This window comes from Lissotriton helveticus, chromosome 1_2 (assembly GCF_964261635.1).
Source record: "Lissotriton helveticus chromosome 1_2, aLisHel1.1, whole genome shotgun sequence".
Classification (NCBI taxonomy): domain Eukaryota; kingdom Metazoa; phylum Chordata; class Amphibia; order Caudata; family Salamandridae; genus Lissotriton; species Lissotriton helveticus.
Window position 1 is genome coordinate 297,503,193 of NC_136058.1, and position 25,708 is coordinate 297,528,900.

At 49.6% G+C, this 25,708-nt stretch overlaps 1 protein-coding gene across 2 annotated transcripts in view; it reads left to right on the top strand.

Annotated features, from left to right (window-relative positions):
• Positions 1-203: 203 nt before the first annotated feature.
• LOC144801703 (E3 ubiquitin-protein ligase HECTD3-like) overlaps positions 204-25,708 on the top strand; it is a 507,926-nt gene continuing 482,421 nt past the window's right edge. Inside the window, exon 1 of one of the 2 annotated variants that reach the window (XM_078671764.1) lies at positions 204-911. In XM_078671764.1, coding sequence (XP_078527890.1) covers positions 579-911 — 333 coding nt within the window. In that variant the 5' untranslated portion in view covers positions 204-578. The remainder of the gene's footprint in view (positions 912-25,708) is intronic. The other variant, XM_078671765.1, reaches the window with a different exon arrangement.

Here is a 25,708-nt window from a genome sequence, read left to right on the forward strand (position 1 = left end):
CACATATCCCCCCTTTAACTTCATGTTACACATAGCACTGTTTCCTAACAATATTCCCTTTTCCTGGAGCTCATTTGTGTACTTTGTTTTTGTTGTGCCAGACCTGCCTCTCAATAGTCCATGTTGATGCTGCAGGCAGGGCGAGGAGCATCCCTGCCGCGCGCTCCTGCACCTTCTGTCTGGGCCGGGACAGTCCTACGTCTGTTTCCATGACCAGGAAGTTCTGGCAGTTGGAGTGCGCTCGCGGAGTTACCGGTCGCTCGAGGCACCCGCAGACTGGCGAAGGGGCCGGGGGGCGCAGGGCGGTGCCGGCAGACAGACAGACAGACAGACAGACAGACTCCTCGCCTGGACTGACCCGGGCCGTGCCAGCGCTTCCATCGCCCCTGCGGCAGCGGTGGGGAGGCTGACCCGGGTACTCCCAGGACTGCAGGGATCCGCGAGGGCCCCGGGGCACCGAAGGAGTCTGCCGGAGGCCCCCAGACCTCAGGGACTGACAGCTATCCGAGCCACACCCTTAGTGCTGCAGTCCAAGGCGCCTCGAAGCCTCGCCCGGGAAGGACCCTAGGCGCTTCCTGATGGTGGAGCAGGACTCCCCGCACCTGCTGCTGGGCAGGATCCGCTTCCTCCTGGACTGCATCGCCTGCTTCCGAGGTGGGCAGCCCCTGCCCGAGGCTCTGTGCTATGTGCCCTCCGAGGTGCAGTACAAGATCTGCAAGGACTCCTCCTCGCCCTCCTCTGCCTCGGCGAGCAGGGGCACCTTCCTGCCGGTCTTTGCGTCCCCATCCGACGGCAAGCAGAGCCAGAAGAAGCTGTCCCGGGGGAGCATCGAGGTGAAGAGAGGAGGGTGCATCCGGGCCACTGGGGAGGAATACTACAACAGCTATGGGCTCTGGGTCAAGCTGAACAAGGTACACCTCAGATTACTGTCGGATCCTAAGGCCTGCTCTTCACAGTGAGTGGGTGAAGGTGGTGTATGTGGCGAGGCGTGGAAACACACAAGGGTGCGCTGCCAATGTAGACTTGTTTACCAAAGGTGCCAGATTGTGGACCTAGGGCTTTACAAGTGGGTCAGGTCCCTCTTGTCTCAGCCCTGGTAATAATGAAAAGATAACAATGAAACTGGCTCTAATAATAATGTTCTTAACGCAACAGTAAAAAAAAAATACTGATCGATTTCTGAACAGTGAATGTAACACATGTTAAGGTAATCTAAGTCAGCGATTTAGTTCTTGTTTATATTACTTAACATATTACTCAAGTACCTACTTTGACCTGAGTCCCCGGCCCATCCAGTTGTTTATAACGGGCCACAATTGAGTTCTCTGAAGTTGAGGTTGAAGGCCGTGTGAAATTCTCACAGTGACTCTGTCGGTTAAAAAGATTTTCAAGAATTCATGTTCATCCAATCCTTGGCCTCTCTGCAGATCGCACAGTGTAATGCAGTGAAATCGTGATTCAATACAAATGTATGTGAAGGAGATGAACAGTGGTCAAAATATTGACAAGGTGTACAAGTGAATGGGTGCCTTGTGTGTTGGGGTAGTGAAGGAGATGCGAATAAGTACACACAAGGGAGAGTGAAAAGTGCTGAAGAGGAACGAGATGAGGGGCGAGATAGGCAGAAGGAGGATTTCAGGAAGATGTGAAGAGAAAAAGTGCAGGAGTGTCTAACACAGAGTTCAGAGGAATGTGGCGTGAAGGCAAGTGATCCACTACCCCCTCCGTAGACCCCAGAAATGTGTAATTCACAGTCTCATAATTTCATATTTGAAGCATTTTCAATATTACAAGAAAAACATTGTTGTTGCTCATTTATCTTACAAAGTCAATAGTCCTAGCTTGTTTTAGATAGATGTCAGTTTTTGTGTTATATATCTGGATGCAATAACAGAAAGCTCAGAGAAGCAGGAAAATATCAGTCGACCAGCACACTATGGGTCGAGCAGGACACTATGGGAAGCGCATATGTTTACTTTGCATATTAAGCCACACCCTTAATTACATAGGCCACACCTTTTTTTATACCCCCCTCCCCCAAGTCCACTTAGAACCCTTTGGGGCTGGCTGCCTTCGGATCCGCTTACCAGGTACGTGATGGGTCACGCCAAGCAGGACCGATTCTGTGGCACCCACAACAAATGCAACACTAGAAAAAGCAGTGTACACTTTCCCCTTGCCCAGAGCAAGTACAACACCAGCAGCAGTGCACATATACCAGTTACACACAAAACGTACAACATGGACAAGAACAGTGCACATACGAGTTACACAGACCATGTACAACATGAGCAACATCAGTGCCCATGTACCGGTTACACAGACCATGTACAACCTGAGCAATATCGGTGCACATGTACCGGTTACACAGACCGAGTACAACATGTGCAAACGCAGGTACATGTCCAAGAGCTTTGCACACATCCCTGTTACATAGAGCAGGTACAGCATGTCGAACACCTGTGTGTGCATCCGTTACACAGAGCAGGCGCATTGTGCACACATCCCTATTTGTATATCAAGCTGACCATGTCCAACAGCTGTGCCTACATTCCTGTTACATGGAGCAGGTACAACGTGTGCAACAGCTGTGCCCACATCCCTGTTACATGGAGCAGGTACAACGTGTGCAACAGCTGTGCCCACATCCCTGTTACATGGAGCAGGTACAACGTGTGCAACAGCTGTGCCCACATCCCTGTTACATGGAGCAGGTACAACGTGTGCAACAGCTGTGCCCACATCACTGTTACACAACATGCCCAGCAACAGTGCATTCAACAGCTGTGCACACATCCCCTATTGCACGGAGCAGGTACAGCATGCCCAGCAGTAGTGCACACAACATCTGTTCACACAACCCTGTTACACAGAACAGGAACAACGTGTCCAACAGCTGTGCACACAACAACTGTGCACACATCCTTGTCGCACAGAGAAGGAATAATGTGTTCAACAGCTGTGCGCACATCTCTGTTACTGCAGCAGGCACAACATGTCCATCGGTGTGCACACATCTATGTTAAACACAGCAGGAACAGCATGTCAAGCAGCTGTGCACACAACAACTGTGCATACATCCCTGTTACAAAGAGCAGGTACAACGTGTCGAACAGCTGTGCACACATGCATTACACAGAGTAGGCACAACGTGCCCAACAACTGTGTGCCCATCCCTGTTAATACACCAGGCGCAACATGTCCAACAGCTGTGCGCATATCCCTGTTACATACAGCAGGAAGAACATGTCCAAGAGCTGCACACACATTCATGTTACACAGAGCAGCTATAACTTGTCCAACAGCTGTGCACACATCCATGTTACACAGAGCAGTTAAAACGTGTACAGCAGCTTTGCACACATCCATGTGACGCAGAGCGGTTAGAACGTGTCCAACAGCTTTCCCACAGCCATTTTACACTGAACAGGCATAAAGTGTCCAACAGCTGTGCATACATCCGTGCTACACCGAGCAGGCACAAAGTATCCAACAGCTTTGCACACATCTATGTTACACAGAGCAGTACAACGTGTCCAACAACTGGGCACGCATCCATTTTACACCGAGCAGGCACAAAGTGTCCAACAGCTGTGCATACATCTGGGTTATAAAAAAGCAGTCGCAATGCGTCCAACAGCTGCATAAATCTGTGTTACACAGAGCAGACACAACTTGTCCAACAGCATTGCTGTTCAATTGCACATCCCATAGATTCGTAGAGCAGGCGCAGAAAGACACACAGAGGCATAAGATTCTGTCACCCATAACTTGTGCAGCTGAAGTCACATCTGTCAGGACCGCTTCCTCCACAATAACAGAAGCACCTGCACTGTGACACAGTGCACACTTCTTGATAGGGGGTGAATGTATGATTTATTCAGCATTCCGGCCATCATTTGTTTGTGTGGCACTTTTTGCCCTAAGGGGATGGGTACGCCCAAACGTGAGTCCCTTACTCACTGTGCCACTGTATTCAAGCTAGCCTGGCTGATGTGGGGTAATGCCCCAAAACCGGTCCCAGGATGCTTGTTTCCCGTCCATGGAAGTCTTGGTGGGTAATTGGGGCTGAACTGTTCCCACGAGGAGCAGGGTCAAGACTGATTTGCCCTAAACTGGGGTGGCATGGTGAGCAAAAGAACTATGGATTTAACCCAGATCTCTTGACTGGGGATAAATGCATGATTTATTCAGTATTCCGTCCATCATTTTGTTTGCGTAGAACTTCAGAGACACTAGCAGTTCAAGTGTTAGTCACTCCCAGAACAGATACACAATGACCCGTAGGACAAAGTTCTTTCACAGTTAACATTTACAGTAGGAGTAACCCAGTGAAAGCTCATTCACGCGCACAGGGCGGACCGACTTTTAACCTTCCTTAGATAATGCTGTAGTTAATGTTTCGGGTCCAGTGCTCAGATAGTTTAGAGCTGCTTCACTTGATTAGCATTACTAAAGATACATATATTTAGAAAACCCCAATGTGTAGTGGAAGAGGTGTGGCGCCGCGGCCAGGGCGACTGACGCTGGAATCTGGGGACCACGGTTCGATCCCCGGCTCCGGCGGCAGGTTAGCCCAGCACCATGTGACTCTGGGCAATAGCTCGCTTAATCTTCCCGACGGCCCCCCAGCGCCTAGAGACCCTTACGGGTGATTGTGCGCTTTAAAAAAAAAAAAAATGTGTAGGACACCTTCTGTACTGCAGCTCTTCCCCATTTCCCTTGTAAACAAATGTTGGACAGTCACCAGCACTACATATCTAGGACCCTATTCACAAAGCTAAACTTACACGGGTAGATTTACTCTTGCACTTCAGTGTAAATCTACTCTTTTTTGCTATCCACCAATTTCGAAGTGTAGATTTGCACAAAGTGCAGGCTTACATGTCTCCCTATCCTGAAATCAGGGCGTGGCGACATCTAAGATTTAATTTATGAGTGTAACGCTAATACTTGCAAATTTCACATGTAGGCGGACATCACCACCACTGGGTAGGAGATATCCACCAACAGGGCGGAGATCTCTCTATGGTAGAGTATAGGGAAAAGTTATAAAGTTTGTTAAAAAAGAAAAACAATTTTATTGTATAATAATTTTTTTAAATTAATTTAACTTGATTATTAACCTAGAACTTATAAAATGAAACGGTACTGCACATTAACTCGTCAATGCTTACCAAATGTTTAGATAATTAAAACATATTAATTTAGTTAGAAATATTATTTTGTAAACAACATTTTCAAAAATCCCATTCACTATTTTATTATTTAGTAAATAAATATAGAAATTATATCAAACCATATACATAGTAGCAGGTCAAAAAACGGTACAGCACATCCTCATCTTCAATTTTGTAATGGTGACATAGTTCACATGCCACCGTGTTTAAAGAAGTTTATTTGTGTCTTTTTGATCTTCCCAGGTTTATTTTGCCAAGGAAAGTTCACACTTGATTTTAAGATGACAGTGTGCCAAATAAGCTTTTTTTGTACTTTGATGTCCATTTTGCTTCCTACAAAGCGCTGCCCTGTAGGGGGTAACCTCACTTTCCCTTTGTATTAATTATTTACAATTTTTTATCTGTATGGTTGGAGACGCTTCTTTGGTTTAGTTTAATTTCTTCAGTGTTCTTGACTATAAATTAGGATGGTTAACATTTGTTAAAACGCCCATCTCTCTTGAGATAGAAATTTTTATTATTGTTATGCAATATGCTATTGGTCCCCAATACCTACACTCATGAATTCTGTGTTTGAATGTACATTTTTCTCATCAATAATTTAATTGGAAATGTTGTAGTGATATTATCAATGATGGCATAGATGATGTCACAAGTGGTATATAATATATGGGGTAATTAGCAGTGAATGGCGTGGGCGTGAGTCATAGTTCTCTTACTTGAGATACGTATAACTGGTGAATTTCAGTGATTTTCTATGTTTAAAACAATACATAGTCATTGGCCTGCTGCACTGCTCTACGGCGAAAGAAAAGGACGGGAATGCGCCGTATCTATCAGATAACTTAAGGAGATGATGGACTTAGTGCTGAAACATTTTAGACACTCACCCCCAGTCGCAGATCTGGGTTGAATCCATCATCGTTCTTTAGCTTACTTCCCCACCCCAGTTCAAACCGAGTGATGCAAATGAGTCTTGACCCTGTTCCTCATGAGAACAGTCTAGCCCGAACTGCCAAGCCAGGTTTTCCCTGGACCGGAAACAAGCATCCTGGGACCTGCTAAGTTGGAATGGGATGCCCAGACGTGGGCCCCTTGCTCACTTTACCACTGGATTCATGCGTGACTGACTGATGAGAGGTGTTACCCCGAAACCGGTCCCAGGATGCTTGTTTCCGGTCCATAGAAGATCCCTTCTTGTTAGTTCGGACTGTTCTGTTCCCATGAGGAGCAGGGTCAAGACTGATTTGCATATGGCTGGGTCCGAACTGGGGTGATGAAGTGAGCTAAAGAACGTTGATGGATTAAACCAAGAGCTGTGACTGCGGGTGAGTGTCTGAAAAGTTTCAGCACTCCCTTCATCATCTCCTTGTGTTTGCTTCGTATCTCTGGTACATAGCATTCCTCTCCTTTTCCCCTGCGCTGGCGCACAATGGCCTGCGGTGCGCCAACTTGGGCACCTTTGCACCATGGTGCAAGGGTGCCTACCGTGCAGGATGATTTTTTGTGCAGGAAGGAAAACCTTCCTGCACTAAAATAATCACAAGAGGCTTTTTCCTCTTTCTATGTGTGCTACTGAATGCAGCACACATAGAAAAAGAACAAGCATTTGCAATGCAATAGGTCTCGCAGTTGTTAGAGTTTGAGCTATTGGCATTGTAAGGGGCAATGCCTTTTATTTATGTGTTGGTTTTTTAAAACATAAATAAAAGGCATTGATATTTACAATGCCTATAGGTTAAACTCTCGCAAATGCTTGTTGTTTATTGGGTGAATCACGGGTCAGTAGAACACAACGCGTAAACAGTGGACAAGTGGACATTGATTCAGCAAAATTTAAGAGGTAGAAGACGTGACACAATGTGCCGTTTGACCCCCAGTGACATCACAGGAAATAGGGTACCTTTGAGCATTTTGGAATTACCGGAAGTGACTTTAATGAGGTTAAAAAACAAACAGTAAGTGGCAAATCTTATAGGATACTAAAGTAGATGAAAGAGCATATTGGTTACGGATCAGATACCGATTAGGCTGCTGGCTTACAGTGATACCAGAGCAGGAACTGGAGTACACCAGACCAACAAAGGCGGTGCGCATGGGCAGGGCGCTCCGCTGCTGCACAGGCAGAGCCAGGCTAGAAATAATCTCAAAACGCTTAAAATTGTTTGACGCTCTGCACCGTAAATATCAAAACAAAAAAAAGCATGAATGATTTTCAGTGTCATAATAACACCAGAGGTTATCCTTTTTTTTTCTTTTTCACAACTGTGTTTATTAAGGGTTTCAGGCAAATCATACATACAGTACTCCATAGCCAGGAGGACACTGCCAGTGGAAAACACATAATAGAATGCATGAACAGCCTAGACATTCAACTAACCCCCCACCCACCGTCCCGCCCCCAGCCAACAACCCCAACAAACCCCCCGACTACCCACCCCTTATCCCACCCTAACCCAGTGCACGTGATCACCATCAGCTGCAGCATATAGTGTAAAGCACAATAGGCGTCCTGGAGCCACCTAGGCCCCGAGGTCACTGCCGGTAGGCAGTCCATCATCCAGGTCAACGGGAGGATCCAATGGCAAGTCTCTGTATTCTGCCCACTGCTTCCAGATCTTGTAATGTTTGCGGGGGCAGCCCCTGGCCTCAAACACAGGCAATTCCAGTCCCATAAGAAAATCTAGTCCCGCCCTCCATGCGCTGAGTGGGGGGGCGCAGTCACTCTTCCACGCCTTTGCCAAATCCCGTTTGGCGACCGTCAGGCCCAACAGAAGGAGGTGACGCTTATAGATGTTACCCCCTACTTGATCCATGATATGTAAAAGACCTAGTCTGGGCGTGCGAGGAAGGTCCCATTGCAGCACCTCTGACAAGCAAGACCAAACCCCACTCCAGAATCGAGTCAGACCCACACACGACCACACAGTATGCAGCAGCGTACCGCTCTTCGTCCCACAACGCAGGCATACAGGGGTGGCAATGAGGCCAGCCTTCCACAGTCTCTCTCTGGTGTAATAGGCCCGATGCAGGTACTTGAACTGTATAAATCGGAGTCTCACAGCGATGGCTGCCCCACGGGGGGACTCCAGTGCCTCCCTCCAATCATCCTCATCCAAGGGGCCAACATCTACTTCCCAGGAGGCCTTCAACGACAAGAGGGAAGAGGAGCAGTGAGTAATTAAGGTTTGATAAATTTTGGAGACTTTTTTATCCCCCAGATCCCCCATGAAGAGCTTGGCTTCAACGGGGCTAAATTCTGGGAGTTGGTCTAACCCCACTAGACTCGGCGCGAGAGCGTGACGCAGTTGTAAGTATTTAAAAAATTGGGTCTTGGGCATGTCGAATTCGGCGCTAAGGGCTTGAAAGGTTTTAAGAGTAGTCCCAGTAAGGACATGGCCTAGCGTCGAGATCCCAATAGAGTCCCATCCACTAAACCCCGACAGTGAGGCAAGTGCAGGGAGCCGGCCATTGTTCCAGAGTGGCGTTTCCGCTGTTAGGCGACCCCACCAGCCCATACGACGTAGCACCTGTCTCCAAAGCATGAAAACCACCTGAGTAGCCTGCGGCAGCTTCCGCCGCCGGCTGGCCGAGTATAACAGCGTGTGGAGCGTGGCATCCCCCATAAGAAAGCGTTCCAGGGCGTATGCCGGGTCATCACGCCCACCGTACCACCACTCATTCAGAACCAGCAGATGAGAGGCTTGGTAGTAGGATAGTATGTCTGATGTAGCGAGACCACCACAGTACGTGGACAGGAAACAAGTCCGCAGTGCCACTCTGGAGGCACCCCCTGCCCACAGGAAACGTCCCAGTACCGAATTCACGCGACGGAACCATTGTGGGTCAACCCTATATGGGAAGTTCTGAAGCTGGTAAAGGAGTCTAGGGAGGGCGACCATCTTAAAAATCGCCGACCTGCCATAGATGTTAAGGGGCATGCGAGACCAGGTCTTGACGTCCGACTGAACTCTGTCCCACACCGGCAACACATTGCGCTCCCATGCAACCGCGGCAGATTCAGACAGGAAAACTCCCAGGTATTTTAGACCACCAACCGCGACTTGCAAGGCCGAGGCCCAGGGGAACACCTCCGATCTCCCGCCCAGCACCCATAAAGTCGATTTACGCGGGTTAAGGAAGAGTCCCGACACTTCACCAAAAATACGCATTATGTCTAGGATCCGCGGGCCAGAACGGTGAAGGTCTGTCAGAAAGAAGAGGACATCGTCTGCGTATAACGCAATCCTGTCCGAGAGTCCAGATCCCCACACAAAGCCCCGAAGTTGTGCATCAATGCGCACCCACGCGGCCAATGGTTCCATGACCAAGGCAAAAAGGTACGGGGAGAGGGGGCACCCCTGGCGAGTCCCCCTGGCAACTGGGAACTTCTCCGACACAGCCCCCGAAACACGCACCGAGGCGGTGATGTCTGTGTATAGAAGCCGGACATACGAGACAAAAATTGGACCGAGGTTGAGCCGCGGCAAAAGAGCGAAGAGATAAGTCCAACTGACTGAATCGAATGCCCTATCGATGTCCGCTAGTAGAAGCGCCGCTTGTTCTCCCGTCGCTCCCATCGCATCGACGGCCACCTGCGCGCGCCTGATATTGTGACGCGTCGCCCTACCGGGCATAAAGCCCGCTTGATCCGGGTGGACTAAGTCCGCCATATACGGGAGGAGGCGGTTCGCCAACGCCTTGGCCAACAATTTGGCCTCAAAGTTGATCAAGGATATGGGACGATATGACTCGTGTCTGTCGGGTGGTCTGCCTGGTTTCTGAAAAACCACAATTTCGGCCTGACGCCAGTCAATCGGCAGGCTACCACATTCCCGCGCTGCCTCTAGTGCCCGCCTATAATGCGGCCCCAGCTGCAAGTGGAATTTCTTATAAAATTTGCTGGGAAATCCGCTCGGTCCGGGCACCTTGCCAGTGTTGAGTTGACCCAATGCATCGCCTAGTTCCTCCGCCGTCAAGGGGAGATCAAGGGCGGTCTTGGCTTCGTCTGTAATCGCGCGAGGGGGAAGGTCAGCGATGAACTTGTCAATAGCCTCCGGCGGGAGACTGTCCCGAGGGGCATATTGTATCGCATAATAGCGAGCGAAGCTCGCCGCAATGGCAGCGGATCCGTCATGGCCAACCCGTCTTCGTCCACGAGGCCCGGCACAGTAACCGGCTGCAGTGTTTGTTGGCACAATCTATGGAGCATGGTGCAAGATTTGTCGCCCCATTGGTAGACCCTGCTCCTCGTAGCCAGCCAGGCCAGTCGCGCCTCGTCAAGTAAAACTGAGGCGTAAGATTGCTGCGCTTGCAGGAGCAGCCTGAGAGCTACTCCATTACCGTCAGTCCGACACCGAGCTTCCAACACCCCTACTCTATCTGACGCCGCCACTATAGCCTCACGACGACGTCGACGGGCTGCAGCACACCAAGCTATGTCGACGCCTCGCAACGTGGGCTTCATGGCCTCCCAGACCATCACCCCATCAATCTCCTCAGTCAGGTTCTCGTGCCAGTAGTGGGCAATCGCTCCGCGCATGTGAGTAGTATAGTCTGGTTGCTGGAGATGCCACGAGGACATCCGCCACCGAAACGGCTGGGGCGACCTGTGCAGCGTGATCTGTACTACGACTGGGGAGTGGTCCGACAGCCCACGAGGCTGAATCACGGCCTGCTTCACTCTGTCAAGAAAGGCCCCCGGCACAAACACACAGTCTAGTCGGGAGAAGGAGCCATGCACAGCAGAGACATATGTGTACTCACGCGACCTGGCATGCAAATGCCTCCAGACATCCACCCAGCCCAGCCCATCAACCATCGCCTTCAAGCGAGTAGGGGAGGTGGCCACCGCAGTTTCCTGCAGCCTTCGCCGATCCAGGCACACATCTACCACATCGTTCCAGTCACCACCTATCACAGCCAAAGAGTCCGGAATCTCAGCCCACAACGCAAAGAGGCGCTCAGCCAGGGACCATTGTAGAGGAGGAGGGGCATACACACAGCCAAACACCACCGGCTCCGCGCCTATCACCCCTTTGACAAAGACATATCGACCCTGGGGATCCAGCCAATGACGCTCGTGGGTATAGGACAGTCTCCTGTGTATAAGGATGGCCACCCCTCTCGAACCTCTAGAAAATCCCGCATGAAACACTTGAGTGTAGCCAAAGCGCTGTAAGCTTAGCACCTTTGTTCCCAACATATGTGTCTCCTGCAATAGCATGACATCAGCTGAGTCTCTCTTGCCCCAGCGCAACACTGCCCCACGCTTAATTTTGTCCAACATCCCCCTCACATTCCAGCTTAAAATTCTCATAGATCCACTAGTAGGTGTCAATTGTGCGGGATCAGCCATTGTCCTGACGAAAAAGTCTCAGAAAGCCCCAGGACCCAGCCCAGGCACCCTGTAGCATGCAAATCACTGTAGCCAAAATCACGTGCATCCCATCCAACACCCCCCCAGCCCCCCCAGATCCCCCAACTGACACAACCCCACAAACCACCCAACACCCAACACTCCGCCTCCCCCCACCCCTATACCTCATGAAACCTTGAAGTACCTGTCGCGGCATGGGGAGCTTCGGGCCCAAAACAGAGTGCCCAAAACCACCCATACCAATGGATCCCACTACACCCCCCAAACTAACGGGAACTACCCTTCGGGGCCGCCTCCCAACGTGAGAGGACAAGGCTGCCCATATGTCAACACCCCGAGCCCCAATGAACCACTAGTGACCTGTAACACGGTCAGGGCGAGGCAATCAGGCCTCACCAACAGCGCCCCACCTGAGACAAACCAATGTCTGGGTCTCACCACCCCTGGCGTTAGTTCCTCGGCCATCGCGGCAGTTGCTCCGGGCTTCTCGGATAGTCCACTGATGAAAAGAGAACTGACTTAGGAAATGGAGGTCTCTTGATCATCAAAGCCCTTTCCCGGACTGATCAGTGTCGGACTGTACACCATCCCGCGGGGCGCCCCCGGAATGGGAGCGTCTCCGTGACCGAGATTTCCCGCGTCTTTTACCCCTAGTGGAGGAGTCACTCCTCTCCTGCGACGATCCACGTGATGGCCCTGGGTTCAGGCCCGGTTGGGCGTTCGGCCGGAGCCGGATAGTCTCATCCGTCCAACCATACACTGCCTCTGGAGTATCGAAAAAGTGAGTCTTGGACTGGAAAACGACGCGTAGACGGGCCGGGTAGAGCAGTGAATAAGGAATCTTCAAACCCCGGAGCTTGGCTTTCGCATCTTGGAAGGAGCGACGCTGCTGCTGCACTTGTCTGGTATAGTCCGGGAAAATCATGATCTTATGATTATCGAACAGCAACGCGTCCGTGGCCCTTGCTTCTCGAAGTATGGTATCCCTATCGTGAAAGTTGAGGATTTTTGCGATGATTGGGCGCGGTCGTTCTCCCACAGGCGGTTTCTGCATCAGGGCTCTGTGGGCCCGTTCGATCACAAAACAGCTCGAGAGGACATCTGGGGGGAGCCAACCTTCTAGCCAACGCGTCAAGAACGCATCTATGGGCCCCTTCTCGCAATCCTCCGGAAAGCCAATGAAGCGTAGATTATTCCTGCGCGCTCGCCCTTCTGCATCCTCAACTCGGAGTGCCAGACCCCTCTGAATCTTGTCCATCTCCGCCACTTTCTTCTTTAGGGCACCAACATCATCTTCCACTCCCGTGATCCTGGTTTCAGCCTCCGTGATGCGAGCAACCGCGTTTCGAAGGTCCTGGCGCAGAAGCATGACATCAGCCCCAACGGCCCCGATCTTGGCGTCCAGTGAGTCCCTGGATTGCGTGATGGCCGCCATCAGGGCCGCGTTGTCAGGTCCCGCGTTCTGGCCGCCACCCGAGGCTCCTGACCCCCCGCTGGGTCCGGTAAACTTGTCGATTGGACCTTGCTTGTTGGGTCCAGCGCCGCCCCCACCTCTTGTCATGATCAGGGGAAGTCGGGCGAACCCCTCCGCACCCGCAGTAAAGTAGACGTAGAATGCACTCGGGGGCTTAGCTGCACACCGCAGGTGGACACACCAAATCGGGGGGCACTCACAGTTCTCCGCGTGTCGCAGTCGGATCAGGCCACAGTCCACTCCTGGGCAGCAGGCGCGATCCCCAGGCTGGCGGGCATAGGTTGCACTGGACACTGCCTGCCACCGATCCACTGCCCAGCCAGCACAGCCGCAGGATCCGTAAAAGTCCAGTCGCAGAGGGGCCCTCGACCCCACGCGCCACTGACCACAGCGTCGGCTCCCCCGACAGAGAGCCAAAGACGGTCGCGCCAGGCGGGGACCGCCAACCTCAAGGTCCCGGCGTCCAGAGGCCCAGCAGAGCACAGCACCACTCCGGCGTCCCCGGGGGCCAGGTCCCCCAGTCGTCACAGCAAAGGCAGTCCGGGGAGCCCTCCGTCACGTCCCCGGGAACCAGGCAGCCTCAGTCCCAGGCAAGGGAATTGTACCTCCGGACCCACGCCACCAAAAGGGGGGCCAACCCACAATGCAGATGGGCCGCAGTCACGGGGGGTCTCCCGTGGCACCCCCTCCTCACGACGAATGGCGTCCTGTGGCAAGAGCTCGGTCCACCAACCCCAGGGGCACCCAGCGCCGACTCACCACCTCCCAGGCGCGGGTCAGCTCAGCGTCTCCAAAATCGAGGCCCCGGCTTCTCGGGGTCAGCATAGGCCGCAGTGGTACCGGAGCTTCCAGAGGCCACCCCGGCGTGGGAGTCCGCTCCACTGGTCACCGCCGCAGCTCCTTTCACCTCCGGTGTCGCAGGCACCAATCAGGAAGGCTTCCCACCGGTCCGACCAGCGGCCGCCAGCCGATGCCGCGAAAATTGAGGTCCCGGCTCCGCCTGCCGGCCCCAGGCCGCACCACTCCACATCCGATGTCGGCTCACCAGAGCAGCCGGGGGGACAGCGCGCCTCACCGGACAGGTCCAGATGCTGCCAGGGACAATCGCCACTCAGGTAGGGCAGGTAGCGGGCTCGGGGGTCAGGATAAATGGTAGGATTATGTCAGGGCAGGCGGGAGCTCTACAACGCTGCGACCGCCATCATCGCCCGGCAAGCCACGCCCCAGAGGTTATCCTTTTTAACAAGATTAAAAAAATATATTTTTTTTGAACATGATCTGCAAAAAAAAAAAAAAAAAATTACTTATCACAATTTTTAATTATTGAAATATTTTAAATCAAACGTACTATTTTATTATGGCAAAAAAAGCAAATGCGTTCAAGCCGTGAGCTTTAAGCCAAACCGCGCTCAGGTGACGTGTGTTGGTTTTAATAACGTTGAACACAAACAGGTTAGCTCCCTTTCAAGATGGCCTCTTTATTAACCTTCACCTTCACCCTTACTCGTCCTTTAGTTGAATCCAAGAACTAGACTCCCAGCCGCTTTTCTCGCGAAATTTGCCGCAGTGTGGCCTTGCAGCGTTGAAGATGGGGTACTCGGACGCAGAGGTTGGGACAGACTGTTTGCAGAAGACATGGACCCCATCAAGCCTTGGGCTCCCATTGGTAAGGGCATGGTTCTGTCACAATCCTCCAAACTCAAAATCGTGGGGGTTGTGTGATTTTAGGAGTGGGTAGTAGATGTGGCTCCCGTTTGGATGAGTGACAGTGCTGTACATCGGTGGCATTCAGGAGCGGGCAAAGCTGATGGAGAACTTAATTGGCTAAATTGTTATACCGACAGGGGTGGTGAGCGCACAGTTACAATTACAGCTAAAACAAGGGGCGGCAGGGAGCGAGCGAGCAGGTGGTGTGATCACGCCGTGCGCGTACACATCTCATGTTATCCCACTTGAACGCCGCTGTACGCGCGCGAAAGTGAAACGGACAGGAGATGTGCACGTGGCTGTACGCGTGAAAGTGAAACTCCATGCTGTATTGCCTGCGAAAGCGGGACAGGCGATGTGCACGTGGCTGTACGTGCGCGTCCACAGACCCCAATCGCAGCGCGTGCCCCTGTCTGTCTCCCTTGAGAGGCATGACGCTGACAATAAGACTCGCTGGTGACAGCGGTTTCACGCTGCAACACCAGGCGAGACCTAAAAAGCAGGGAAATAAGATAGAAAGGGAAGCCATCCAATTAAGAGCAAGGAATTGACCTAAAGCTCACTGATAGAAAATCCCCTGTTTTGTGGGATTCCCCCCATTTTTTGCTAACTAGTATTGCTGGTTTTAGAACTCCACACATTAGGGTACTGCTGCCTAGTCCCCAGTGTGTGTGCTCTGACCCTTAAAACATGGTGAAATTGGCATAGTTAACTTCCCAGTAAGGTCATAGGATATGGTGCACGGAAATACACCAATGTAACAGAAAGTTAAATATCACCTGTGGACTGCAGCACCTATCGTGCCATCTGCTATGCTGACAAGGAAAAGAATGGCTTCAGGCTTACACATATAGCCAGTTGCAGCTTTTGAACATGCAAGAAAACCGGTCATAATAATCTTTTTTGATAGGAAGGAATCCTACTTTTAAATATTAAGCAAATCACAAGTGTGTAGTCCACATGGTAGCATGCCTAGTATTTTAAGTGGCACATGCAAGAATTTCATGTTGGCATGTTCCTTCATGACATGCCCCCAAAGGCTATTTTCACTGTAAAAAGCTGCAGCTTATCTAATAAGAAAGGCTAAAGTACAAATAAATTCATATTTTTGCTAACTGTGCTTTGGTATAAACTACCAAAAAGTCCCAAGCACTGTTTTTAATATTCATTAAACATCAAATTGAATAGTGAAGCTGGATTTTTGATAAACATATAGGAAAAGTAACTTTTCAAAAGCTAGACTCTGCCTGCCTAAACCTTCAGTGGGCTAATTAGCATTAGCCTGCCAGCAGCTGCCCAGTCAGTGCTTTCCTCTTAATGGGGTTTGAGAACTGCTCTCGGATCAGAGAGAACGGCTTGGGCATTTTTGAAGGAAGACCTGAATGGAAGATATATGGCTCTTCTCAACTAAGGAAGAGCAGTTCGGAAGGTTCATGAACTTCATGATCTCGAAATGGTCCCAGATGAGGCCTGCCCTAACACAGTTTGTGTAAAAGGAGACCTGAGGAAAATAGGCCTTTTAATCCCAGAGCAGTGTTGGTAGGCATCCTTGCACCATCCCAGTGGGAGGGAGTATTCCTAGATTTTTGCCCTGAGCTGCACCCTCAGGGTAGCACTTTCTGCCATTCAGAATTAGTAGTTTTTAACTATTCCTAAAAATACTTGGGAAATGAATAACTGTCCCCAAAATATTCCGGGGCTGAAGTTGGAATACTAAATAGGCATCCTGGAATGTTCTGGAGAAAGTTGCTCTTTGTCTAAATATTCTAGGACTGGAGTTAAAATAGTAATTCTGATCTTCTAGTGTCTACCACACCCACAGATGTCTTGAGGGCGCAGTTCAGGGCAAGAAACATGAACGAGCGTGGGAGGAGGAGCTGGTTCCAGAACCAGATGGGTATGGTTAATGGGGGGGCTGTTCATTTCCCTTGAAACAACCCTGGGAGGGTCAACAATTTCTTCTAGGGGCAGATAGGTTATGTGATGTTGGGTTTTACTAGGAATGGTACACTGTGGGATAGTTTACAGTGAGGCACACAGGATGTGCTGCTAAAGTAGGAAGGATTTCCTCGAGAACTTTTTGCCCAATAGTTAGGTATTTTCTAGGAGACACCCCCACCCACCGCTACAGACACCTACAACAGTGCCACTTCACCCATAGCTCATCAGCACACATCTGGACCTGTAGATGAACAGAAGAGGACTGGACCTACTGTCTCTGACCTGTGTGGACACCTAAAGGGCTGGACCTGCTCCCACTTGTACCAAAGGACTTAGACCTGAACTCCAAGAGTCAGCTGGCTAACCTGTCTGGCTTCTGCGCTCTCTAAATGAGGAGGGAGAAGAATGGAGCAGCAGGGCAGCATTGGTCCAAATTGCAAATACAGCACCGCTGTCGCGGTCTGCTGACTCAGCAACGTTTTTTCTGTTAAAGAACACATATCACCTCTGAAATACCTGTTTGTGGAAAGGCAGGGTGGATAACAAATTAACAATCATCCTCCATGGTTTGAGGAGAGCGAAGGAAGTGCAAAATTCCCTATTGTGTAAGATAAGGAGTTACCCATCCGCACATTTGGTAAGGTTCTTATGGCCAAATAAATGGGTTAAATCCAACAATAAGTCCTTCGCTTTGTGCAAGACAGGGAACTAACATATGTTTGGCAAGGTCGGAGGAGCTAATAAATCCTAGGTTATTCATTATTCCTGTATGACACTGTAAGGTTCTGGCTTGGTCATCGAGTCTGGTGTTTAAATTTAAGTACCATTCTATCCATTAGCAAAAAACTGTCATATCATACAATGAACGTGAGTCTTGTACCAGGGTGTGATCTATTGGCAGAAACAGTAACAATTCTGATATGTTGAGACGTAGGCGGTTGACTGATCTGAGAGGCTATTGTAGGGGACAGAGCCATACCCAAGCAGTACACCTCTGAATCCCCTGCATACCGTTGGCATGCTCGTAACAAAAGACTTTACACTTCCACTTTATCCCCTTAGAATGATTGTGTGACAGCTCGAACAACACATCCTCCCAAAGACTATGAAGGTGCAAAAAAGCCACTGTGTGAGCGCATGCACAACTCAAAGACCCAGAAGATTCAGACAAAGAATGTACTGAGGAGCAGTTGATTTAGCTGAGAAGTTAGATACTGAGAGCGAAAGGGCAGGGAAGTCCAGAACAACCCAGAGAAGCACCTGGAAATTAGAGACGCAAGTTAAATTGCAAAAGTGGAGTCAGAAGGATGCGTGGCAATCTTGAAATAAAGACCAATTTATAGTGAAGAGGCATACAACTGAGTTTGTCACAGCATTACAGAAAATAGTTGTGAAATGCCAGTGAACTTTGGCTTAGTGTAAGCAGCCTCGCAGGTAAGTTAATGACCTCTGCTGGTAGTGTCTAGGAGACGCACAAAAAAGAATAGCCATATGCAATAAATTCTCAAGGAAAGAGATACAAATTTACTTGCTTCCCTTTATAAATAAACCAACAAAGAAGACGACCGATGAAACCCCTAATTCCATATAAAATGAAGTGAATGGGCTCCTCTCAGCCCAGTTTACCTCACATAATGTTCCGTAGACACCGACCCTACTATTTGCAAGGATATTTCCTGCCATCACCTTCACCACCTGTCTTCATTTGTAGATGCAGCATTTTAAATGCCATGTAATGAAGTGGGAAGTGCATTTGCTTTTACTGAGTTGAACAACCGACAATAGTTCAATATAATAATGCTGATAACTTTAATTACAGGGGTTATGTCGACAACTATATTGTTAAAGTTTCTTTAAACAAACACGCAAGGCGTCCGGAGCACTTGTCCACTACTTACACGGACCGAAGGTGAATTCAGTCTTATGATCGTTGTCCGTTATTGATATTTTAACAAACAACATTTGTCCGTAACGCCAGTGCTTCCGGGTCAATGTCAAACAAATCCCAAGAATGGGAATATCCAGGGAGCTGTCTGAGAGTGGGAAGGACTCGTAATGTGTAAAATGAACTAGGATTGGAGAGCGGGCGGCACCTCAGCATTTGAACCCTGCGAAAGCGGGACAGGCGATGTGCACGTGGCTGTACGTGCGCGTCCACAGACCCCAATCGCCGCGCGTGCCCCGGTCTGTCTCCTTTGAGAGGCATGACGCTGACAATAAGTCTCGCTGGCGACAGCGCTTTAGCGCTGCAACGCCAGGCGAGACCTAAAAAATTAGGAGAAATAAAGATTTCTCCTCGTTGTATCTCCCTTGCATTAACCACAGGCAATGATCTCCGCTCCGTTAGCGGACTACGCATTACATTGAAAACCCGGAATTCATGCAAGATTTCCGACTCCGCGACCTAGCGGAGTATGCTACTGCACCCACAACCCTTTGATAGAACAACTTAACCTTTACATGCTAAAAAGCACATAACCAATTCACAAAAGTGAACTTTGAAAAATATTAGGTATTGAGAGAGGTGATGATTTCGGGGTCACCTCTAACCTAGGGGGGGACCAAGCAGATGCCTTGAACACAAAAAGCACGATTCAATGGTGGTCCCATCCTCCTAGGACCACCCCAAGCAAAGTTATGGGCAAAAATACAATGCCAACCAAAGGCCAAGCAAAGCATTATAGGGCGAGATTCTAGAGTGCAGTGAATATTATAGTATTAGCTCTCAGCTGAGCTGGGAGAGCCTGCCCCTTGAGGAATGTTTTGATATTGGATACTATAATATTCACTGCACTCTGGAATCTCGTCCCATAATGCTTTGCAGGGCCTTTGGTTGTTATTGTATTTTTGCCCGTATTTGTGCTTGATGTGGTCCTAGGAGGATGGTACCACCAACGAATCGTTCATCTCTTTCTGTTTAAGGCATCTGCTTGGTTCTCTCTCTAGATTAAGGAGGACCCCAAAATCATCACCTCTCTCACTGCTTGCTGTTTTTTTATTTTCACTTTTGTGAGATGACTGTATGCATTTTTGCATGTAAAGATAGTTACTTGTTGTTTTATCAAAGGAATGTGAGGTTTCGGTTTTATTAATTGAGATGAGATGGAAAGGAGTTGTGGAGCGAAGTTCACAGAGTTTTTGTTTAACTCCGAATAATTCCATGTAGGGGTACACTGCCAACTACGCCCACCCTTACCTTGCATAAGTGTTCGGCTTCCTCAGATTTAATTGTCGTAAATGTGGGGCAGTGTCAAACAGTCATCGATGTTGCTGGAAACTCCCCAAGCACATCCTATGCACACCCCTTTAATACAGAAAACTGCATTAAAGGGAACCATATTTACGAGACAACATTATGCCAAAAATGTGGCTGAGGGCTGCCTCGTAATTATGGAGCGGGATCCTGCGCCACAGAACATCACAAAAAGTGACGTTCCGGTCGGCGCAAGGGGCCTCGTAAATGAGGCCCACGATATCGCATCTGAAAATGAATGGTTCCCTCACTGGAACTTCAGAGCCAGTCTGGAACAGAAGAACAGGAATGCAAGAGCTTGCTTCTGAGCCAGACAAGAAGATGTTTGGTTTTTATTACACTCTCTGGCTTGAATCTCCCTCGCAGAGCTCATCTAAGAACTGGAAAAACTGCTAGGCACCCAGAGTACAAATCCTACCTGGTAGCACTTTCAGCTTCAGATGAGTGTGCAATGGATTGCTGTTTTGCAGTGTATTGTTCTAAGTTGTCTGACGTGTTTTTTAAATGCTGAAGTCAGTATGCAGCTCTAGATGCTGCTGACAGAGCTTCGCCCAGTCCTGCCGCCTTCTAGTGTCTAGTTAATAGTTTGTTATTACCCATTGCTGGCCAGAGGCTCTGACACTAAGTTACTCAACGTCCACCTACAGTAGTAAGCCAATCACTGGGAAAAACAAATGCTTTATTTTTACAAGGCATATGTGCCTGAGACCTCTTTAGCTGACCTCAGCCCACAACAGAAGTAAAACAATTCAGCACTCCAAACCGAAAAAGGGAAAACTCACTGAGCAGTGATGCTGTGCAACTGTTACTCGTCATATGCTATGATAAGACCATGGTTTTGTCAGATAATTCTCAAGCGGATCACATGGGTGAAGGAAGTGTCCTCTGCATCCAGCTTTTGGCATCTCAGACTTTTAGTCCGTTCAATTCTTTTGGGAACGCTTCAAAAGGCAGCTGCTAACAATAAACTTTCTGGTCCAGTCTGCTCTGTGTTGTGCCTTAGATCAGGCTCTTTCAGCAGACCGGTCATGCCCATGCGGTTAGCTCTAGAGCACTTTCCCATATTTACAATCGCAGTGGGCAGTCTTTATTCATGTGCCAAATCAAATCCAACCCACGTATGCTAGAGACGTACATTGACTGATCTTATAGTGATTTGCCCCTCATGGATCCAGGATACATACATTGATCCTTCCTCAAAACGCAGCCAATCAGATTTCGAATCAAGACATGGAAAGATCAGGAAGAAATACCATTCCATTCCATTCGATTCCTTTATTTCGGTCTCGAGGACCATAAAAGTGCATTGTCATAAAAAAACACACAAGAAATATGTACACTTGAATAATGGATAATACGTGTTCTTACAATTAGTTCATCTATAAATAAAAATAAAAACTGTACATTAAAAGGCCTAGTGACCGTAATGAAGTGCATTTTTGGTTCTTGTTGGACCTGGTCTGGATCCAGTAGAGTGGTACACTACATTTCATCTGTTGAAAGAACATGATCCAAAATTCATTGCAAATAAATAATTAAAATTGAAACAATAAAACCAAGATAAAATGAATAGGAATGGGATTAAAATACTGATTAACCTTTGGAGATCTTGTTCACTGTGGATGGTGTTGCTTGGGTCAATAAGGGGTTCAAATTGACAATTAAAATCGCCCCCCTATAATCTGCCATATGGCTGGGTCAATTGTGGGAAAATGTTAAGAGTCAGTTGGTCTATGGTGACAGATTCTTGGCTAATGGCAACCGGTCTGGAATAAACGTTGATAAGAACAATTTTTATCTTTGTGAGGAAGGTGAGTACAACACACTGGGTGGCACTTGTAGGGGTGGGCAGCTGCTCGGCTCTGAAGCCCACGTGTGAGGCTCCCCAGATGGATAAACCCCCTGATGGTCTACTCCCCCCTCCCCCTGAACTGGCTGGGATATTGAAAGTAGCAAAGCCTACCCTCTGATATTCTTCCCTAGTCCAGGTTTCCTGGAACATACAAATAACCTGTCTGTCCACAAAAAGCCCACAGTCTGGGCAAGAGAGTTTACTTTTGAGCCCAGCAAGATTCCAGGATTGGATGCTCAGTGCTTAGCCTTGCGCTCTAGTCCCATCGAGGGCCTCGAGTGTGCTAGTACTGGGAGTTTGTATGTCCCTCGATTGGATTGTGTGGTAGCTATCTTATACCCTCATACCCACACCTTTACTGGAAGCTTTACTCAAGGGGGCGAATAATGTGACATCAGGTGGTCCTCTCATTTGTGCCCCAGCACCTTCTAGTCCAGTAGTCTGCAGTCTATCTAATATGTGGTCCTTACTTGTTGCCCCCAGCACTCATCCAGCTCAATATAGTCAGTAACAAACATAGTTGGGGTACGATGCCCACAAGGCGGGTACTCGTTTAGTGAGCGAGTAATCTCATTTAAAATAGATGGTGGACTCTCTAGCACTTAAGGAGATGTTAACAGACATGGGCATTTTCAATATTGGGGTGTTTGGGGTTGCTCTACCCAGAGGGAAAGGAACAAACTTTTTATCCACAGGTACATCACACACACACACTTGAGAAGAAACCATATTTTTTGTATCACATTGTAGCAAAGTAGGATCTGCTTTTATGGTTACCCCTACGTTTTGTCTGGTGCTATGCTGTTTCTGACTAGGATCCTGCTAATCCAGACCCCAGTCTCTGCTTTCTCCCCTGAATTGGTTATGGTGAGTACTTGGGTACATCCCAGATTGGCTACTGGTGTACCATTATGTCCCTGGTATATGGTACTGAGGTACCCAGGGCATAGCAACACAATGTGTCTCCCATGGGCCTCAGCATGTATTATGCCACCCATGAGAGACCACTCAAATTGTGACTACGGGCCTACCATTGCCACCTGGGTAAGCTGGTGCTAGCATCACTTAAGAAAGATATAGGATTCCCTATATCTCCTACAACCTATAAGTCACCTCTGTGGCAGGCCTTTCAATCCTGAAGGCAGGGTGCTTGGTTCTAAGTGTGAGGGTGCCCCTGCATGAGCAGGACACCCCTACAACCTTGGGAGTCCATTCTGCCGGGTTGTAAGTGAATCAGCCATTACTATATATAGAGTGGCCATGCGTCATTATGCGATGGCTAACTTTATACTGACTGGAATAAACCCTGTCATGTTTGGTATCAAACATGTTGGAATTATATCTCCCACACTCACACGGTGTGTGAGGTATGATTCCATGCACTGTAAAGCTCCTCTGGGAGGCCCTCAGTGCTCCCGGTACCAGTCTTCTAGATCCACACAGCACAACATGGCTGATGCCAACCAGAGACACGATTCTGCCCTCCTGCTGCTGAGCCAAGCACGAGCAGGGGAAGGCAGAACAATAGGTATCCAGTCACAGGGAGTTGTGACCACCTCCCAGACACGGTTTAGTGTATTTGTGCCGGGTGGGAGTGCTTGCCAGCGCCACTCAGTCTGCTTGAGGGGCACATTTGGTTCCTTCCTTGCATAGTCCAGTTCACAACAGTTCAGGGAGCCGTTTGCTCCCGCTCTTGCGTGAAACCGGACAAAGGACATGGGAGTATCCTCCTCACTGTCCGACCCCCATCCCGTGGGAGGGAACCCTGAATCTTCCCAACCCTTTTCCTAGGGTTCTTAAGGGCTTACCTGTCGGTGGGTCCCTAGATTCGTCATGGGACAAGATTCATATCAAGACACCACTTCTTCTTTGACCGTCTGAGCACACTGGACATCCAAGACACCTGAAGGAATCCACCTTGAAATAAGGGAGTCACTTTCCTGCATCTGCAGGCACCGCATCAATGCAGACCAGTCTGCTGATCCTGGGCTCCCACGGACTCCGAAAGGCTCAACAGCACAGGTGGTGTTTCTTCACATCCCTCGACGCCTGCCCTGTCCTCTCACCAAGAATGAGGCGAGTATCCCTCTTCGGAGCCGCAGGATTCGAACCCCTGCGCACTGTGTCGACTTGCCGTTGCAAAGGATTGTTGGCTTTCTTCCTCCAAGATCTTCGGAGTTTGAATTCAGCGGGCTCCCCTGATTGCTCAGGGCCTGCTCTGACTCCTCTGCTTGCTGCGAGTCACCTGGACCTTGCTGGTTCCAACATTGCACCTTTTTCGCTTTCCACTTTGGTTGCAGTTGACAAGGCTTGTTGGTACTCCCAACGGACACAGACCCATCAACTCACGATATCCGACGTGGGACAACTCTCCTGACTCGCTCAGAAGAGGCCGCTCCCCCACGTCCCCAAGGCTTGGTGATCTGAGATACCTGAGCGCTCTGAAGCAGATTTGCGGTATCGTAGCGCCTGCCAGCTGACACTGACCACCGCATCTGCGCTCCGCTCGCTCTGCTGCCTCTCATTGCGCTATTTCACCCCCGCATTGCTGCCGCTGCCTGCTTTGTGCAATTTGCATATGTAGCGCTGCTTATTTCAATCTGCGCATTGTCCTGTTATCATTGTTTTATTTTCAAGTATTTCTGCTCGATAGTGCCTCTGATTGTGCCCCAGTCTCGCCCAGTTTCGCTTTCGAACTGGTGCAGCCATTTTGTTGTTTGTTGTGTTTCTCAGCCCGTAGCTCCACCCCGCTCCCGCCTCCCAGCTGACCCCCCTCGCCACTCCCCCTCCACTATCCACATATGACCGATGCTCCCGCGTGCAGCGTTCACGCGCAGCGGGCGCGCCCCATGCCCGCCGAAGGTGCGCCAAAGGTAAGCCCGTCTACGCCCGTCCGCGCCTGGACCGCGCCCAACGCCAGACCCCCTGGCTCTCGCAAAACCCACTCCACCCGCACTACGTACGATGCTGCTGCCCTCTTTGCCCTTAACCCCGGCCGCAAATCACAATGCTGCACGGCCACCCCAGGACTCACCCATGGACCCTTCGCCTGCCACTCCTGCAAATTCGCCTGCGTCAGGAACCAAACCAAACTCACAAACTCCAAACACAGCTCCCACTCTAACCACCTGAAGTGCATCTTGCTGAACACCCGATCGGTCCACAGACACGCCACTGAACTCTGGGACCTACTCGACACCACATCGCCGGACGTCGCCTTCCTTACAGAACCTTGGATGAATACCTCATCAGCGCCCGACATCGCCATAGCCATCCCAGACGCTTACAAGATCATCCGAAAAGACCGCACCAACCAAACCGGAGGAGGCATTGCCATCGTCCATAAGAACACCATCCGAATCACGACCAACTCCGACGTTAACCTCGCATCCGCCGAACACCTTCACTTCCAGATCCACACCGACCCCAGGACCACTCTTAGAGGCACCCTCATCTACAGACCACCAGGAACCCGCACACATTTCAACGAAGACATCACTGACTTCATCAGCACACACGCCCTCTCCTCCGAGGACTACATTCTACTGGGAGACCTAAACTTTCACCTGGAAAAGTAAAATGACAGCAACACCGCCACCCTTCTGGACAACATGGCCAATCTCGGGCTCAAACAACTTGTTGACACCGCCACCCACCTTACCGGACACACGCTCGACCCTATCTTCACCTCCAGCAATCACATCTCATTCGATCACACCTCAACTCTCCATTGGACAGACCACAGCTGCGTTCACTTCAGCTACAAAAAGACCACGACCCACAACCCCCCACAACCTATTCCCCGAAGAAATTGGAACAAAATCACCACCGACAAACTCCTCACGTCACTTAACCAAAACCCCCCTGCCACATCATCGGACCCAAACCAAGCTGCCACCAATCTCACACACTGGATCACCCT